The sequence below is a fragment of the Cherax quadricarinatus genome, chromosome 54 (assembly GCF_038502225.1).
Source record: "Cherax quadricarinatus isolate ZL_2023a chromosome 54, ASM3850222v1, whole genome shotgun sequence".
NCBI classification, from domain to species: domain Eukaryota; kingdom Metazoa; phylum Arthropoda; class Malacostraca; order Decapoda; family Parastacidae; genus Cherax; species Cherax quadricarinatus.
This window is the reverse complement of record NC_091345.1, coordinates 178,407-198,939: the sequence shown is the minus strand read 5'-3', so window position 1 is coordinate 198,939 and position 20,533 is coordinate 178,407. Positions and strand designations below refer to the sequence as shown.

The window sequence follows — 20,533 nt, the reverse complement described above, 5'->3', positions numbered from 1 at the left end:
CTCTGTGAACCATTAACTAATACTTTTAATTTATCTCTTCAAACAGGTGTAGTGTCTGATATGGGGAAGATGGCTAATGTAATTCCTATTTTTAAATCAGGAAACAATTCATTACCGTCAAATTACCGCCCAATAAGCCTGACCTCATTTGTAGGCAAATTGCTAGAGTCAATAATAGCTAAGATTATAAGAAGCAATCTGGATAAGCATAATTTGATTAATGATACTCAGGATGGATTCACAAGAGGCCGTTCTTTTCTAACTAATTTATTAACTTTCTTCAGTAAAGCTTTTGAGGCTGTTGATCACGATAAGGAATTTGATATTGTTTACTTAGATTTTAGTAAGACTTTTGATAGAGTACTACACCAAAGAAAGTGGCAGCTCACGGCATTGGGGGAAAAGTGCTCTCGTGGATCGAGTCATGGCTCACAGACAGGAAGCAGAGAGTGTGCATAAATGGGGTTAAATCCGAGTGGGGATCTGTAACAAGTGGCGTTCCACAGGGATCAGTCTTGGACCCGTTGTTTATAATATATATCAATGATCTTGATGAGGGAATTACAAGTGATATGAGCAAATTCGCCGATGACACAAAGATAGATAGGATAATTGATTCAAACGAAGATATCAGGGAACTTCAACAGGATTTAAACAAACTTAATACCTGGTCAAAAAAGTGGCAGATGCAGTTCAGTGTAGATAAATGCAAGGTTCTAAAGCTCGGGAGTGTCCATAACCATAGCACTTATAAGTTAAATAATGTAGGAAGCCATACAGATTGCGAAAAGGGCTTAGGCATTGCTGTCTTAAACCAAGACAGCAATGCCTAAGCGTACGTTATAAGGCGAACAGATTACTGGGATTTATATCAAGAAGTGTAAGAAACAGAAGTTCAGCGGTTATGTTACAGCTTTATACATCATTAGTAAGGCCTCACCTAGATTATGCAGTTCAGTTTTGGTCTCCATATTACAGAATGGACATATATTCGTTAGAAAACATTCTGAGTAGAATGACTAAATTAATACATAGCATTAGAAATCTTCCTTATGAAGAAAGATTGAAGAACCTTAAATTACATTCACTTGTAAGACGAAGAATGATGGGAGACATGATCGAAGTGTATAAGTGGAAGATGGGTATTGATAAATGGGTATTAATAAATAAGATCTTGAGGATATTCCTCCAAGAGAGAACCCGCAGTAATGGATTCAAATTAGGCAAGTTTAGATATAGAAAGGATACAGGAAAGCATTGGTTTGGAAATAGGGTAATTGACGAGTGGAACAGTCTGCCTAGTTGGGTTATTGAGGCTAAAACCTTGGGTAGTTTCAAATTTAGGTTGAATAAATACATGAGTGAGAGGGGTTGGATTTGAGTTGCACATGCGTAAATAAAATTATATTTGTGTGTGTGTATATATATATATATATATATATATATATATATATATATATATATATATATATATATATATATATATATGTGTGTGTGTGTGTGTGTGTGTGTGTGTTTTTGAGAGCTTTGCGTATTTGTAGTCCAGAGTTCATAGACGAAGAAATATCCAAAATTTATGAAATAGCTAATGATCTGAAATACCCAAGAAACATAATTGATAAATCTTTTAAAATTACTAGAAATACTTTTTACAATCCAAAAAGGGACAACCAACCTTATTCAACTAAAAATATGTTGGTTCTTCCTTACCATGAAAACTTGGTTGATATACCTTCTCTTTTAATATCAAAGTTGTATTTAAAAATCTTGATTCAGCAAAAAAAAAAAAACTTGTGATAAAGAATTCCCCCCAAAATGATGACGGATGTATCCATAAGATTCCTTGTAAAATTTGCGATAAAGTTAATTACGGTCAAACTGGTAAAAGTCTCGAACTAAGATTAAAACAACATAAATATAGCATTAAAACTGGACAAGATTCCAATGCTCTATTTATTCATGTGAGAGATTTTAACCATCCAATTGATTTTCAAAATGTTGAGAAAGTTGTATCAAGCAAGTCCATGGTCGACAGGAATATAATTGAATCTTGTTTCATAAAAAGAAGAGTTTGTTTGTGGGATGCCGTGAAGGACCTGTCTAGTTGAGTCAGCGGGCCTGTTGCAGTGTTCTCTTTCTTATGAGTCGCGTGGCAGGTGTTGATTTGTTGTGGGATGTGATGGTGAGGTGTGGTCTAGACCCTTTATATGCCTTCCTTTGATGCATTACTTTTATTGTTCCTTGATAATGTAAGTAGTCACAAATGCGCTTGGAATTTCACTATTCTTTCATAGTAATTGTTTTGTATATATATATATATATATATATATATATATATATATATATATATATATATATATATATATATATATATATATATATATATATATATATATATATTGCAGCTACAAACTATTGAGAAGAGGCGGACTGAACAGTTATTCGGTGATTGGGACCCATGACCTAGTTTGTTCTTAGTTTATCCATTAACCGTAGTCCACATCTTCGCATGATACCCATTTACAGTGACTATGTTCAGGAAACTACAGTAGATATATGTTTAATAAGTATTAGGATGCTTTAGAAACCACGGAAACAGTTGAGTGGTTTACGGATTCTTCCCTACATTTTGTCATCTCCCTTTTTATTTCTTATTATATCATGATACCTTTTCTTTAACTATGTCCTCTTGCCTCACGTAACACAAATACCACTGTCCTTTCATCCTACTCTCATCTCTTCTCTCTCCAGTCTCCTCCATAATATCTATCCAAACGCATTAGAGGTGATGTCACTTCCTCTTCATCTAGAATTCAACAAAAATTCTTCAATTTTTTGTTCTGGTTCGAGCACTATACAGTAACCAATCTTGAAATTTTTAGCCTATCTTGCTAGTCGAGTTCTTAATTAATAAAGTTTAGCACTAATTTTACTTTCCACCTGGAAGTTTTTGACCTAATATCTTGCAGTAATAATCGTTAATTTCAACCCTCAAACATTTAAGTAATTAATAAGAAATTTTATATTTAATTAAAGTGAGCCAAATGAAAATTCTTTCATAATGGTTATAGTAATATGTATGTCTTTATTATTATGATAAGTCTGAGATAAATTACGAATATAATAGTTTACATAGATTACTTTGTGTTTGTTTCTCACTGGTTGCTAATTTTCAGATTCTTGCAAATACAGTGTTAACGAGGGATTGAAACATTACGTGTAGGTAGGATGACTGAATAATGTGAGTCAGGTAATGACCAGTGTGAGTCAGGTAATTTGAGTGACAAGTGTGAGTCAGGTAGGATGAATGACTAGTGTGAGTCAGGTAATGACCAGTGTGAGTCAGATAATTTGAGTGACAAGTGTGAGTCAGGTATGATGAATGACTAGTGTGAGTCAGGTAGGGTGTGTAACGAGAGTGAATCAGGTAGGATGAGTGACGAGTGTATCAGATAGGATGAATGACGAGTGTGAGTTAGGATGACCAACCAATACGAGTCAAGTAAACCACGGTACGGGTGGGGATTAATCTCGCAGCAAGTGAGTTGTAAAACTTCAGGCCAGCGCGTAAGCCACTGGGCCAGCTGGCTACGATAAGAATCATCTAACTGACTTACGCGCTGGCCTGGAGATATACGACTCACTTGCCGCGAGTTCAATCCCTACCTGTGGCTTGGTTTGTTTGCAGTCGTGTCATTACGATTACGTGAGTCCTGAGTAAGGTAGGAAGAATGACTCGCATGAGTCAGGAAGGATGAGTGACCAGTGTGAGTCAGGTGGATGAGCAGCAAGTGTGAGTCAGGTAAGATTAGTGGCCAGTGTGAACCTAGCAGGGTGTATTACCAGAGTGAACCTGGCCAGATGTACGACCAGTGGGAATCTGGCAGGATATACGACCGGTGTGAACCTGGCAGGATGTATGACCAGTGTGAACCTGGCAGGATATACGACCAGCGTGAACCTAGCAGGATGTACGACCAGTGTGAACCTGGCAGGATGTATGACCAGCGTGAACCTAGCAGGATGTACGACCAGTGTGAACCTGGTAATGTACGACCAGTGTGAACCTGGAAGGATGTACGACCCGTGTGAACCAGGCAGGATGCACGACCAGTGTGAACCTTGCAGGATGTATGACCAGTGTGAACCTGGCATAATGTACGACCAGTGTGAACCTTGCAGGATGTACGACCAGTGTGAACCTGGCAGGATGTACGACCAGTGTGGACCTGGCAGGATGTACGACTAGTGTGAACCTGGCAGGATGTACGACCAGTGTGAACCTGCAAGATTATTAAACCTGACGAACTGAAATACTGAGACATAGTTTGTGGACCTCTCAAGTTTTAATATCTCAGAGTAAATATACAACCCAGTATATCACTAGAGACATACAAGAACGGAATAACTTTCACATTGAACACTTCCTTGGGGTTCGTAAGATTTGTTTAATGGATTCTCGATAAATAACACTAGATGTTAAAATTTACCTTTCATCTAATTCAGAAACCAAATTTGAAGGTAAATTTGATGCGCTGATCACGAATCTGAGGTTGTATAATCTATCATGTAATGGCGTTTTGAAATGTTGTGATCAATTTATTGGCTATTTAAGGTTCAACATCCACATGATGTTACCTAATAATCATAGGTATTATATTATTCATGGGGTGATAAGTGTGGTGCATTCAATAACAATTACCTTTCTTAACGTAAATTCATTATATACATTTGCACAAAAAAAATAGCAGAAATTTCCATTCAGTCATATAAATATATTTCCATCAAAGTTTTCAGTTTTTCTGGCTTGTGTTCAGCGTCTCTCTCCTGCAGCAGCGTCCACCAGTACACCATTAAACCATTAAACTGATAGTCAGGTTTTCCTGATATTTCTTCTCTGTGTCTTGGTTAAATCGTTAACTATGGGGTTCTATTTTACACAATGTAAGTGTTGGAGCAAACCAAAGTTCACCTTTGAATTCATCGTCCCAAAATTGGTTAGAAACACATGTATGTTAATGTGAACTGATGTTTTTGTTGGCGATTGCAGGAATTTATGCTGCTATGACACGACAGGTTCACTACCACTACACAAGCATCAGCACTCACCTGTAACACTATGCAAGCGAAACAACACGTACCAGCACTACAATAAATAATCATCACTACACACCACCACTGTCCAAGATAATCACTGTAACACCCGCACTATCACTGGCACACCTGCACTATCACTGCCACACCCACACTATCAATGCAACACCCACACTATCACTGGCACACCCGCACTATCACTGCCACACCTGCATTATCACTGCCACACCCACACTATCAATGCAACACCCGCACTATCACTGCCACACCTGCACTATCACTGCCACACCCACACTATCAATGCAACACCCACACTATTACTGGCACACCCGCACTATCACTGGCACACCCGCACTATCACTGCCACACCTGCACTATCACTGCCACACCCACACTATCAATGCAACACCCACACTATTACTGGCACACCCGCACTATCACAGGCACACCCGCACTATCACTGGCACACCTGAACTATCACTGGCACACCCACACTATTACTGGCACACCCGCACTATCACTGGCACACCCGCACTATCACTGCCACACCTGCACTATCACTGCCACACCCACACTATCAATGCAACACCCACACTATTACTGGCACACCCGCACTGTCACAGGCACACCCGCACTATCACTGGCACACCTGAACTATCACTGACACACCCACACTATCAATGCAACACCCACACTATTAATGTAACACCCACACGATCACTGCCACACCCACACTATCACTGCCACACCTGGACTATCACTGACACACCCGCACTATCACTGCTATGCCCACACTATCAGTGCAACACCCACACTATCATTGGTACACCTGCACTATCACTAACACACCTACACAATTACTGGGACACCCATACGATCACTGCCACACCCTCACTATCACTGCCACGCCTGCACTATTACTGGCACACCCACACTATCACTGGCACACCCGCACTATCACTGCCACACCCGCACTATCACTGCCACACCTGCACTATCATTGCCACACCCGCACTATTACTGGTACACCTGCACTATCACTGGCACACCCGCACTATCACCGCCACACCCGCAATGTTACTGGCACACCCGCACTATCACTGCCACACCTGCACTATCACTGCCACACCCGCACTATCACTGTCACACCCGCACTATCACTGGCACACCCGCACTATCACTGGCACACCCCCGCTATCACTGGCACACCCACACTACCCGCACACACGTACTTCATCAAGCACGTCAAGAAATTAGAGAAAGTACAAAGGTTTGCGACAAGATTAGTTCCAGAGCTAAGGGTTATGTCCTATGAAGAAAGGTTAAGGGAAACCGGCCTGACGACACCGGTGGACAGGAGGGTCAGGGAAGACATGATAACGACATATAAAATACTGCGCGGAATAGACAAGGTGGACAAAAACAGGATGTTCCAGGGAGGGGACACAGAAACAAGAGGTCACGATTGGAAGTTGAAGACTCAGATGAGTCAAAGGGATGTTAGGAAGTATTTCTTCAGTCATAGAGTTGTCAGGCAGTGGAAGAGCCTAGAAAATGACGTAGTGGAGGCGGGAACCATACATAGTTTTAAGACGAGGTTTGATAAAGCTCATGGAACGGGGAGAGAGAGGACCCAGTAGCAACCGGTGAAGAGGCGGGGCCAGGAGTTAAGACTCGACCCCTGCAACCACAAATAGGTGAGTACCTGCACTATTACTGGCACACCCACACTATCACTGGCACACCTGCACTATCACTGGCACACCCACACTATCACTGGCACACCTGCACTATCACTGGCACACCCGCACTATCACTGTCAAACCTGCACAATCACTGCCACACCTGCACAATTACTGCCACACCCGCACTATCATTGCCACACCCGCACTATCACTGTCACACCCGCCCTATCACTGCCACACCCACACCATCAATGCAACATCCACGCTATCAGTGCAACAACCGCACTATCACTACCACACCTGTGCTATTACTGGCACACCCTCACTATCACTGCCACACCCGCACTATCACTGCCACACCCCGCACTATCACTGCCACACCCGCACTATCACTGCCACACCCGCACTATCACTGCCACACCCGCACTATCACTGTCATACCCGCACTATCACTGCCACACCCACACCATCAATGCAACATCCACGCTATCAATGCAACAACCGCACTAGCACTACCACACCTGCACTATTACTGGCACACCCTCACTATCACTGCCAAACTCGCACTATCACTGCCACGCCCGCAGTATCACTGCCACGCCCGCAGTATCACTGCCACGCCCGCAGTATCACTGCCACACCTGCACTATCACTGCCACACCCACACTATCAATGCGACACCCACACTATTAATGTAACACCCACACGTTCACTGCCACACCCGCACTATCACTGCCACACCTGCACTATCACTGCCACACCTGCACTATCGCTGCCACACTCGCACTATCACTGCCACACTCGCACTATCACTGCCACGCCCGCAGTATCACTGCCATACACCCACACCAACACACACCAGCATTGATACAAGCATCATAATCACAACGCACCGCACCACCACACATCACCGCACACCGCCTTACACTAACACCATCACACACCATCACCACAGTACATCAACATCATCACACACCATACCCACCACACTTCAACACAGCCACACCAAAACCACAATACAGCAGCTCACAACACAGCCACACTACACAGCGGTGACTATGAATAGTCACGCAAACGAAAGAAAAAGATTACCACAGACAGAATAGCACTGCGAAGATAAAAATTGAGAGTGTTTATTTGAAAGTGTTGGATGATTGTGAAGGATTTTGTGCTATATAGCCAGCGTAAAAATGTTACCAAAAGTGGAGAGTTTATTCCATTTTATAACGCGATAACAAGAACAAGTTTCCAAAATAAGAGAACAGGAGTGAAAAATATTGAGCGAAAGACGTGAATACAGAGTTAAGGTAATCAAGTGAGGGATTAGAAATAACGTAAAAATACGATATAACTGAAAATCTCTCTAATGGATGAAAACGCAAAGAGGAGTCAAAATATTACTAGATATCCTCCATTCTAAGGGACAATATTCCTGTGATGAAAGATACTCACCAATTATGTGGAAAGTTTCCTATTCTCTTCATGACTCACGAAATCGTAATAACACTAACTGGTCTGAGAGTTTTAGAACTCGCCTGTCATGGGTTCAAGTTTAACTTAATATCTTTATTATGCACCCCAAAACGACATGGGTTCGAGTCCTCGGATAGTCGCAGTGCTGTTATTGATTCAATATCACTCATTCGTGGTTACAATAATATACATGTTTATAATAATATATATATATACATGTATATATATATATATATATATATATATATATATATATATATATATATATATATATATATATATATATATATATATATATATAAAACGCCAGAACATGAAAGTAGCCTCCCTTGGGTCCCTTGTTGTCTCAATGATTCTGGCACCCAGTTCTTTGAGAAAACTTGTGGCATTCTTTCCACATGTTCCCAAGATCTCCATTTCCAAGACAGTTTACCAAGCAGAATAGTTGGTTAAGAGCAAACACAAATTGTTCTGTTTAAAATTGAGTCTTACATCAGATCTAAATACTGTAGATAAATTAACTTAACACTGTCCAAATTGCTAGCAAACTTAAATAAAGATACTAATTTGAAACATTGACACTCAAATAATAAATTAGAGCATAAACAACTATATAGGTGTGGTGGAGTGGCTCATTTGAGGCCCCATTCTCACTATATGTCAGGACTCAGAGTTAATGAGGTCGAGTCTCTCTGATGTTGAACCCAGAACTGTGAAGTCCCTTGAGGCTAGACGGTGGTTAATTAAGTCACAGTGCTGGCTGATTGCAGGGGAGGGATAGGCCATTACTGAATGATTTACCCATATGTTCTAAGATGCGATGTTTAAAGTTGTGTGAGGTATTACTGAAGTATTCAACACTACAGCACGAACGCTTGTATGAGTATCAACACTTTTAAAAACTACATTAAAATTATTTCGATTAGTAAACGCAATTAAGAATTAAAACGTGGAAAGGAGTTCCTAAATGTATTATGCAGTTCTTCACAAATAAGAAAACTCATGTTTCCCAGTTAAGGGAAATTAATGTAATATATGTCCTTAAGTACTTTGTAGAATCATTATTTACTAATGTTTCATTGAAATTTCAAGTTTAATAAACTAATACTGGATAGTGAAAGTAACGCAGGATTAAATAAATAATAAAAAAAATACAATACAATGGCTTGAACGAATTTCCCAGATCCCGCTCAAAGGATTTAAGCCTTATAACCACGTTTCAGTCCATCCTTGGCCGAAACGTCGACTTCAATTTCCTCTCTTAAGTGTGCTTTGGAAAAATAAACACATAAGCAGTATAATGAGATCCTTCATTGACTTGTGACTTGATAAAGCACACACAGTGGGTCAGGTGGAGAATATATATATATATATATATATATATATATATATATATATATATATATATATATATATATATATATATATATATATATATATGTATATATATATGTGTGTGTGTGTGTGTGTGTGTGTGTGTATATATCCAGTAAGTAGCAAAGTAAGGTGAAAGAGGATAAGAACAGCAGCAGGCTAGCTGGTCCATGGTAGTGGTAGTAGTAGTTTGAGTAACAGGTAACTTATGTGGTGGTCGGGTTTATTGTCTGAAGGACTCATTCTATACTTCAAAGATGACGAAGCTGCCTTTTTTCTGTTTAAAATTGTATGAAAAAAATGAATAGTTTAGGCATATTTTGATATATATATGAAGTCTGTGTGAAGCATAATGTGAGTGCACCATGCAAAGGAGAAAAGTGCAACAAAAAAGGACCGGTAAATATCGTTCTTGCCTATTTGGGGCCAATTTTAATTTTCAGTAAATAAATATTTATACAAAAAAATTTAATGCATATATCAATTCTGTAGTAGTCTGGGTGTGTACAGAACGTTTTTATTGTCCTTCCAGATCAATCAGAAATTGTTTTATGGTGAGTCCTCCAAAGACAAGTCCAAATATCTCTGCATTTTGGAGGAAAGTGACTCAGATCCAGAGCCAGATCACCTGGAATTGCTTGACAGTAGTGATGAGTACTTGTCACAGGATGCTGAGGTGTCAAGTGATGATGAGGAGGAAGATAGACCATCCAAAAAGCCAAAATTCTCACATGCCAGTGCCAGGCAAGCTACTTAGATGCAAATTGTGCAGCAAACACAAACATCATGTCACATCCTCATTTTCCTTTGCCATATGCAAAGTAAATATATACATCAAGAAGGATAGAAATTGTACAAATTAGTGATCTAGAATGATTATTCTTTCTTAGGAAACTCAAGAATGTGGGAATTGAAAGTTATATCCCTTTGCAATGTGCCTATGTTGCTACTTGATTCATTTTTGTATTTTTTAATACTTACAAAATGTTTGAAAACAAGTTTATTTTGTCTTTGATGTTGTCTTTTTGTATAATAAAATTAAAAAATAGTTATTTGGTGTTTTATTAACAATTGCAACTTTGCAACATTTAAAAATGTTCACCCTTAGATAGGCAAGACCTACTTTTGTCGGTCTTCTCATATTGGCAATTGATTGAAAACAAACTTTCACATATTCCTTTGTATGGGCTCATTTACTTTATATTGAGACACACTATCCACTCATAGGGAAAAAACATTTCAAAATTCGAAATTTTCGTTTTTGCCTACCAAAGGGTTAAGGACATTTTCATAGTAGATCTGGTCTCATATCTCTCGATACCATATAGACTAAAAATCTATAATAGGTGAAAATGAACGACTATCACTTAACAAAGAGAAACGACGGAAATCAAACTGTGTTTCATACGAGTAACACGTCCAGTGTTCCATAAGAGTATCACGTTCAGTGTTCCATACCAGTATCACGTTCAGTGTTCCATACGAGTATCATGTTCAGTATTCCATGCGAGTATCATGTTCAGTATTCCATGCGAGTATCATGTTCAGTATTCCACACGAGTATCAGGTCCAGTGTTCCATACGAGTATCACGTCCAGTGTTCCATACGAGTATCACGTCCAGTGTTCCATACGAGTATCACGTCCAGTGTTCCATACGAGTATCACGTCCAGTGTTCCATACGAGTATCACGTCCAGTGTTCCATACGAGCATCACGTTCAGTGTTCCATACGAGTATCATGTCCAGTGTTCCATACGAGTATCACGTTCAGTGTTCCATACGAGTATCACGTTCAGTGTTCCATACGAGTATCACGCTCAGTGTTCCATACGAGTATCACGTCCAGTGTTTCATACGAGTATCACGTCCAGTGTTCCATACGAGTATCACGTCCAGTGTTCCATACGAGTATCACGTTCAGTGTTCCATACGAGTATCACGTCCAGTGTTCCATACGAGTATCACGTTCAGTGTTCCATACGAGTATCATGTCCAGTGTTCCATACGAGTATCTCGTTCAGTGTTCCATACGAGCATCACGTTCAGTGTTCCATACGAGTATCACGTCCAGTGTTCCATACGAGTATCACGTCCAGTGTTCCATACGAGTATCACGTCCAGTGTTCCATACGAGTATCACGTCCAGTGTTCCATACGAGTATCACCATCAGTGTTCCATAGTCTAATATCCCAAGATTGTCAATGAATAAATACAAAATTGGACAATAACTCGAAACAATGTCCTTTCGATTATTATAAAATTATCTAAACAACCACAAGCTTGTGATTTATGTGTGCGATTTATATGTGTATAAATCACAAGTAATTATTTTATCCTTTAGGTCCACTCATACCTAATAATCTCTTAATAAATTCTTCTAAATAAATATAATGTACACAGGTGTCCCTTATTACCGGTATAAACATCGGTTTACATGAAAATGTATTGAGTTGAGATTAACCTGTGTATATAATTTATAATCAAACATTTGACGTTGCAATCAGTTTTTACGCGTAAATAAAGCCGTTCGAATCAATAACAACATCACAACTAATATTTTTTATCTATTTTTTGGTAAAGAATTGCTCAATGTCGTAGTGAGGTTCCTGTAACCAAGACGAACTGTTGTTGATGTTCAGGATGAGAAACATGACAGTTCGTTCCTGACACTAAACATGTATCGCTAACGCAGATGACAGTGCAGGTCACTATATGGCTGACTGGATTTTCTGTCTCAGACATTGATTACATTCAGTATTTTTTAAAAAGCAATCAGCTCCTAGATTGCATATTATATTCGAAATGGAATTATCTTGGCGGTACGAGCCAGAGTTTTGGTTCATTAAGTGTTTTATTTTATGGTGAGTTCGCAAACATTTAATGATGTCAAGTAAGATATCAGTAAGTACAGTGTCTGCACTCTGAAGGAGAGGTGTTAATGTTGCAGTTTTATAACTGTAGTGAAGGCATGACTCTGGGAAAACAGTGATGGAGTGAATAATGATGAAAGTTTTTATTTTTCGGGCCACCCTGTCTTAGTGGGAAGCGGCTGATGTGTTAATAAATAAATAAATAAATATCAGATCTTTCTTTTGGGACTACGATTTTCCACATAAGCCAAGTCGATGGAATAACTAAACATGCATAAATGTGTGACATTTGTGTTAGACTGCTGTTCAACTTGTATTAAAATGTAATATTTAGCTCTTCGAACTGCCAAAGGATTACCAGTGTGACCATGAAGAATCCTGCCGCATTCATCACAGTGAACGGCAATTCTTAATAATTATGAGTTTCACTGTATAATCGTTTTTAAACACAAGTCTCTCTCTCATTATAGTGCTTGAAGTGCTTTAGGTAATACACTGAGGTTTTCATCGATAGAGAGAATCAAGATATTTTACAGGAACTATGATAGCCTCAGTTCTGTCGAGAAAAAGAAATTTGTTTTTGAGGTCAGATCCTTTTCATCGATTTTGTTAGGTTCATCAAGACTCTCCGGATAATATCTTTGATGCCTTAATGATCAATGTTCGAAACACTTCTCTTAACACTCTTCTCACAGCCTGTGAGATAATGTACAGTACAGATGAACATACATTTAGGTTGGTTCCATCTTCGAGAGTTGGTTTTCCCTCATAAAGCTAAAAAAAAAAATTGGAATAAGGTCTACGTCATCTTGCGAAGTGGCTATTTGCCTCTTACATGGAAGATCAGTTGTAGGGAGTAGATCTCCACCTAAATAAATGAGATCCTCACCTGACTAAAGGAACTGAAAAGGGCAGACCTTTACCACACTCTGGACTGAAACATCGCGAACAACCTTAATCTGAATGTCCGCAAATGTATGAGGCAGACCTTCGTCTTACTGTGATCTTCACCTGACTCTGGTAAGCTGTATAGGAAGATCCTCACTTAACACTGGATAGTTGAATGGACAGACCATCATCAAACTCTGGGAAATTGTATGAGGAAAACTGTCATCTGATTTTAGAAAGTTTTATGAGTAAAGACTTTGTCTTGACTTTGGATAGTTGTATAGATAGAGACCTTAACTGCGTTCTGACCCTGGATATTTCTTGATAGATAAAATCATTTCTATTATTTTGTTTCTACTGACATAGTCTTTCCTCCTATAATACATATATGATATATTAAAATATATAATACTTTTGTAGAAACCAGTGATAACATTCAGCCTTCCCCCACAAAAAAAAAGACTGGAAAAATGTGGCTAAAAATTAGTAATGCTTGTATTTTGTTTTTAGTTGTGAGAACGGAGAGCTGCGATCTGACTGGACGTGCGACTGTGACCCGTGTTGGGAGGGTCATTCCTGTCGTACCTACGGTAAGACAACCGTACCTATTATATTTTACTCTGTACATTTCTTTTATTTACACAGTAGTGTTACAGTGGTGGACTAAAATTTATTGTGTTTACAAGTTAGGAGCTGCTGCCTACCACCTTAGTTAATTTATATGATTCCCCTACTGCCTACCACCTTAGTTAATTTATATGATTTCCCTAACATAATCTATCACGTGGCTTTAATTATATGTAAACCTGAAACATTTACATATGACACAGTAAATTACATTATTCTGTCACTTTTCTAGTAATGAATATATATGCCTGTCAACATTGTTACATATTTTGCAGTCTAATTTCTTTTCTGTCTCTGCTTCTGTCTGTCACTCTGTCTCTGTATCTCTCTCTCTCTCTCTCTCTCTCTCTCTCTCTCTCTCTCTCTCTCTCTCTCTCTCTCTCTCTCTCTCTCTCTCTCTCTCTCTCTCTCTCTCTCTCTCTCTCTCTCTCTCTCTCTCTCTCTCTCTCTCTCTCTCTCTCTCTCTCTCTCTCTCTCTCTCTCTCTCTCTCTCTCTCTCTCTCTCTCTCTCTCTTTCTCTCTCTCTCTCTCTCTCTCTCTCTCTCTCTCTCTCTCTCTCTCTCTCTCTCTCTCTCTCTCTCTCTCTCTCTCTCTCTCTCTATCTATCTATCTATCTATCTATCTATCGATCTATCTCTCATCTCGTAGTCTGAACTGGAATTTTGTTGATAGTTCTATTTTTTCAATCTTCATGCTAAACTAATATTCTTGCTAAACACTAATTGGTAAATGTGCTCTTAAATGTTATTTAGAGATACATATAGTGACTGTCTAGCCTTTTCTCATAATGCAAGTTGTAAAGTAAAAGGACACAAGTGCAACTAATGTCACATTAGTTGCACTTGTGTCCTTTTACTTTACATATTGTCGGTAATTCTACCAACTTTATTATAATGCAAGTTCCAACTATGAGTGGAGAAAAATACACTAAAAACCTTCTCTAGAATATCATAGCTTATCCACATAGAGGGGTTACTGTCAGCCAAACATTTGCTTATTTCCTTTGGTCATGGTCTATCCACGTCAGGTGGTGGTAGTGTTTTATTAGCCAGGAAATAGGATACGTGTTTCCTGACACGAGTCAGTCTTAGCCATCTATCAATGCCACGAATGAGTTCCTCTCATGTCTTATTATGTAGATGAATGGTTCAGAGAACCGACAAGTTGGTAAATTAGACACATATACAACACTTAAAAACATAAGAAAGGAGGAACACTGCAGCAGGTCTGCTGGCCCATACTAGGAACGTCCTTTACAATCCATCCCACTAAGAAAATATTTCCCCAGCCCAATTTTCAATGCTATGCAAATCTCACTCAAATCCAACCCCTCTCACTCATGTATTTATCTAGCCTAAATTTGAAACTACCCAACGTTTTAGCTAAACTGAGTATGTATAATGAAGAAACGTTTCGCCACACAGTGAATTCGTCAGTCCATACAAAGAAGAATGGTGAAGAACAGGAGGAGTTTGAGGTAATGAAACCCTCAGCCTTGAGTCGATGCAATCAGTCCTGAAAAGAATACATCATATGTGCGAAGAAGTGGCTTATATACTCCTATTCTTCACCATTCTCCTTTGTATGGACTGATGAAGCCACTGTGTGGCGAAACGTTTCCACAGTAAAGATACCCAAGTGTTACACTTGTGTCTAATTTATCATATCATGTGATGTAAATTTCCCAGTTAACAAATTTCCAAATTTTATGACTCCTTAAACTGAACATACATAGACATGAAAATAATTTTTGTCATGTAACATTTAGGTGGCCTTCAACTATATATTTGTTTAGCAATAACAAAAAAATTTTAATTTTAAGAAACATTTTAGATATTACCATACCAGTGAGACTCCCTAACACGCACTTATGTAAGGTATTACCTGGTATAAACCTTGGTAATAATTACCAACAAGTAGGTTTGGAAAAATACGTCAGCAAATACTGGAACATATTTATTAGAAAACGTTTCGGTCTTGACCTTGATCACTTCTGAAGTGAATCTGAAGTGATCAAGGCCTCAGGACCAAAACGTTTTCCAGTAAATATGTCCTAGTGTTTGCTTACGTGTTTCTCTAAACCAAGGTATTACGTGTATTACGCGCTAGTACTAACAACCAGGTAGATCAAAGGGTGCTCTCAGAGGGTTCTATATCACTAACCTTAATATAAAGGAGATTTAAATAATTCACTGAGGATATAGATATGTATTAAATTTAATATCAATATTTATGTTATTCAGAAGGCCAGTACGCTATCTCTTTTAATAAAATGTTGCTAGCGCGTCGGTCTGGAGTTTTATAACTCCCTGATCGCGGGTTCTAACCCCGCCAGTGGTAGGGTTTCTTTGCAATCGTGTAATTACGATTTCGTGAGTTAAAACAGACTGGACAACAGTCACGGAACTGGCATTAAGTGTAGTTACTCCACAAGTGTGGACAAGCAATATACTTAAACAGTAATTAAATCGCTACTCGCTGGCTTCGCACTGAGCAAACCTTCAGTTTCCTCGTATCAGCTGTGCTGCTTACTTACATGACTTCACATAATATAGAAATAGTTATGTGCATATCTGTACATTCATATATGCATGTATATACTTGTGCGTATGTATGCATGCATATACTTGTACATATGTATGCATGTTCAGATGTATGCATGTGCAGATGTATGATGTACATATTTATTCATGCATATATTTTGCTACACTTGCGCATGCATGTATGCATATGTTTATGTGTATGTAAGTATGCACACATATTTTACACGTATGTACACTTTTGCATATTTAGGTGTATGAATGAATATGTTTGTGCGTACTGGTGTTTGAATTCATGTATGTATACATGTGTTTAAAACACATATATATGTACTGCCGAATAGGTAAATTTGGTCAATTAGCAAGAACTCATTTAAAATTAAGTCCTTTCTAAAATTTTCTCCAGTACATATAAAGATATATTTTTTCATTTATGTTAATATGTATATTAATGATTTTGTACCAAAAGACTCTTAAGAAATTTACCTAACCTTATTATAACAAGCGTAATTTAATTTAGCCTAATCCAACTAAATATATTTTACATAAGTTTACAATAATTTAATAATAACAAAAACAATTAAATATATATTTTTCGTTAGATTCAGAAGGATTTTCGCGAAATTATTGCATACACAATTTTTCTCATGCCCTATTCGGCAAGAAGTGTGTTGCCATTTAAGCCAAAATCGCAAGTTATACTTGTTCGGCACGACATATACATTCATATTTGAAAAACAATCAGTGTGAGAAAATAATACAATTCCAAGCGTTTTCGAAATTTCTCACATTATCAAGGACCTGTAAAAAATAACAGAGCAGCAGCAGACTTAGAAGGCTGAGATATCACATCACATTCGACTTTAGACGCGTCCCATTGTGATGCTGGTGGGATGGTCGAGGACTTGTCAAACATAGCTTAAATTCTTTCTAAATTTCATTAATTATAAATGAATCTAATTTTATAACTTTATACTAATATTCATATTAAAATCAAAACTATTTTTTATGTAGCTTGATATAAGTATATTTCTCTCAACCATAAACCTGTTTGATACAAATTTCTTGGCCTTTAGAAAATTCAATTGAATGGTAAAAATCTCTCACAAGAATAAACAGAGCTTTAGACTCTAGTTCCGTTCTAATGCTATATTTATATTGTAATCATAGTTCAAGGCCTTTCCCATGATTTTAAGTTCATAATAAACAGAAAACCATTTTTTGAGAACATTGCGTATTTGCAGCCCAGAGTTCGTAGAAGAAATCTTAATTAGATGATGAAATAGATGATGATTTAAAATTCTTAACTGATTAACTCTTTAAAATTGCTAGAAATACAGGACAAGGAATTATAATCAACCAAGAATATGTTGGTTCTCCCTTAACTTGAAAACCTTCTGGATATACCTTCTCTAAAATTAAAGTTGTATTTAAAACTCTTGATACAGTAAACAATCTTCTGATTAAAAATTTCCCCAAAATACTGATGGCTGTGTCTACAAGATTTCCTATAAAAAATATAATAAAGTTTATTACGAACAAACTGGGAAAAACCTTGAACTAAGATTACAACAAAATAAATGTAGCATTAAAGTTGGACAAGAGTCTAATGTTTTTATTCATGTGAGAGATTTTAACAATCCAATTAATTTCCAAAAGGTCGAGAAAGTTGTATCAAAGATGTCTATTGTTGAGAGAAATATAATTGAATCAAACTTCATAAAAAATTGTGTTGATTTTGATGTGAATATTGGTTTATGGATATACAGATTAGATTGATTTATAATTAATAAAACTTACAAAGAATTTACGCTATATTTGACAAGACCTCAACCATCCCACCAGCATCATAAAGGAACAGGTGTAATATCACCCGTGATATATCAGCCTAATAAGTCCTCTGATGCTTTATTATAGGTCCTTGATAATGTGAGAAATGACAATAAGGCTTGGAATTTCACTATAGTTTTTACAGTGGTTGTTTTGCACATATTGATATCACCTATTTAATGTGATCTTATTACACATTCATATTTATGCATACATTTGCATATATACTGTTTGTGTCCATCACCACCACCACAACTGCCTCCATGTAACCACCACCACCACCACATCCATCACCACTACTACCACCACCAAAACCACCCCACCACCAACATTACCATCACAATCACCCCTACCACTATCACCACCACTACAGCTGTCGCCACTGCCACCATCTCCACCACCATGTTTATAACCATCACAAGCTCTGTTACCACCACTACCATCATCACCATATTCAACTCCATTACCCCAACTCCCACCATTACCACAACCTCCATGACCACCACCACCTCCATTACCACCACCATAACCGCCTCCATTATCACCAACACTGCCTCCATTACCACCATCACCACCGCAACCTCCATTGCCACCACTACTACCACCACCTCCATTGCCACCACCACCTCCATTACCATCACCATTTTCCATTACCACCAACACTACCTCCCTCACCAGTACACTACCACCACTATCACCACAATACTCAACGCCATCAGCACCATTACCACCATCCTGTGCCTATGTATATTCGGAAATATTTAACCTTCACCAACATTCGATACAGTGTCGGCGATATTTTGAAATTACCAAGTCGAACCTTTGTACAGGAATCTAGTAAAAATCTATTCAGAGAATGGCATGTATAAAATTAAATAGATAGCACCTGCACGTATCTATTGCTCTATAAACCTTCACCTAGTAGTAGTTAACGACGGAAAAAAATGTGAAGCTGGTTGAATAATGTGTCCCGTGGCTTTGTTGGCAAGGCTTTCACCTCGCACACTGAGTGTCCGTGTGTGGCACGCTACGAGTGTTACATTGTATTCGGCGAATAACACTCCCATATAGGCTGCCTCCCGACCAGTGAACCAGATTATATGGATTTAATGATTAATAGGGGACCCTGTCTTTATATCATTGCCTTGGTTCATCGGCCAATCACAGACAAACCCGCCAAAGCTGTGAAGCAATGTGGTTCATTTGTCAAGCGAGCATTAGCAGACTTGACTGGGCTGCTGGTCTTTCACAGTGCATTCTTTGGCTCTTGCATTTTGCCTCCTTTGTTCACCATGTTGTATACTTACTCTTATATTACTGTACATATTGTAAATACCAGCTTGTTTTTTTTGGTGAAGGAAATACAAGTCGCATATTGCTGTTGAGATTTACTTGCTCCATTATTTGTTCAGTTACGGCAAGTGTGCAGGCCGTTCTACACCTGCGTTCGTAATAACGTGGCTCAGTCCCTGGCATGGATGGAAATGTTGGGCAACTTTCCTTTCACCTGTCCTTGATCACTTAGCAGTAAGTACGTACATGGGTGTCAGTCGACTGTTGTGGGTTGCATCCTGGGGAGCATATTATTGAAGGACCCCAGTGGAAATAAGACTGCCTCGATGACACACTGACTTGGTTTATGCTATGTTGCTAACCCTCTGGATTAAAAATCAGAGCAAATCTGATCTTTTCTTATAAGGCATTGTAAGATTATGAACGAAAACCGTAGATGGTGTGAGGAAACTGTAGATGACAGACGGACGGCTCTTGCATCAAGCCGTGCAGTATTTAAAGGTTCACTCCGAGAAGAGTGTAACCTTAAATACTCTGACTGGTTAATTAATGGTCCAAGTCAGACCTAAACTTCATCATAAGTCTCATTCTATGTACAATTTGTGTGTTGCGTATGGTTCACTCCACTCAAGAAATTCAAAAACTATTTGCAGTTGAAGTAGTTTTAAAACTCTCTACAGTCCTAAAAAATGTATTGAATATTTCAAGATAGTCATCTTTGAAAAAAAATCCAAGAATTTAACGTTTTAAAATAAGAATATTCATTGCAATGGCAAATTTACTCGCACACGAACAAACCTAAATGTGAATTATTCTGGGAGTAAGATGCATCAGCCATTAAATACTGAAGACATTC

At 38.4% G+C, this 20,533-nt stretch overlaps 1 protein-coding gene across 2 annotated transcripts in view; it reads left to right on the top strand.

The window, feature by feature from the left end:
• Positions 1–20,533, top strand: part of LOC128699104 (uncharacterized) — a 284,982-nt gene that overhangs the window by 218,802 nt on the left and 45,647 nt on the right. For both annotated transcript variants that reach the window (XM_070096515.1, XM_070096516.1), the window contains exon 4: positions 13,898–13,977. In XM_070096515.1, coding sequence (XP_069952616.1) covers positions 13,898–13,977 — 80 coding nt within the window. The remainder of the gene's footprint in view (positions 1–13,897; positions 13,978–20,533) is intronic.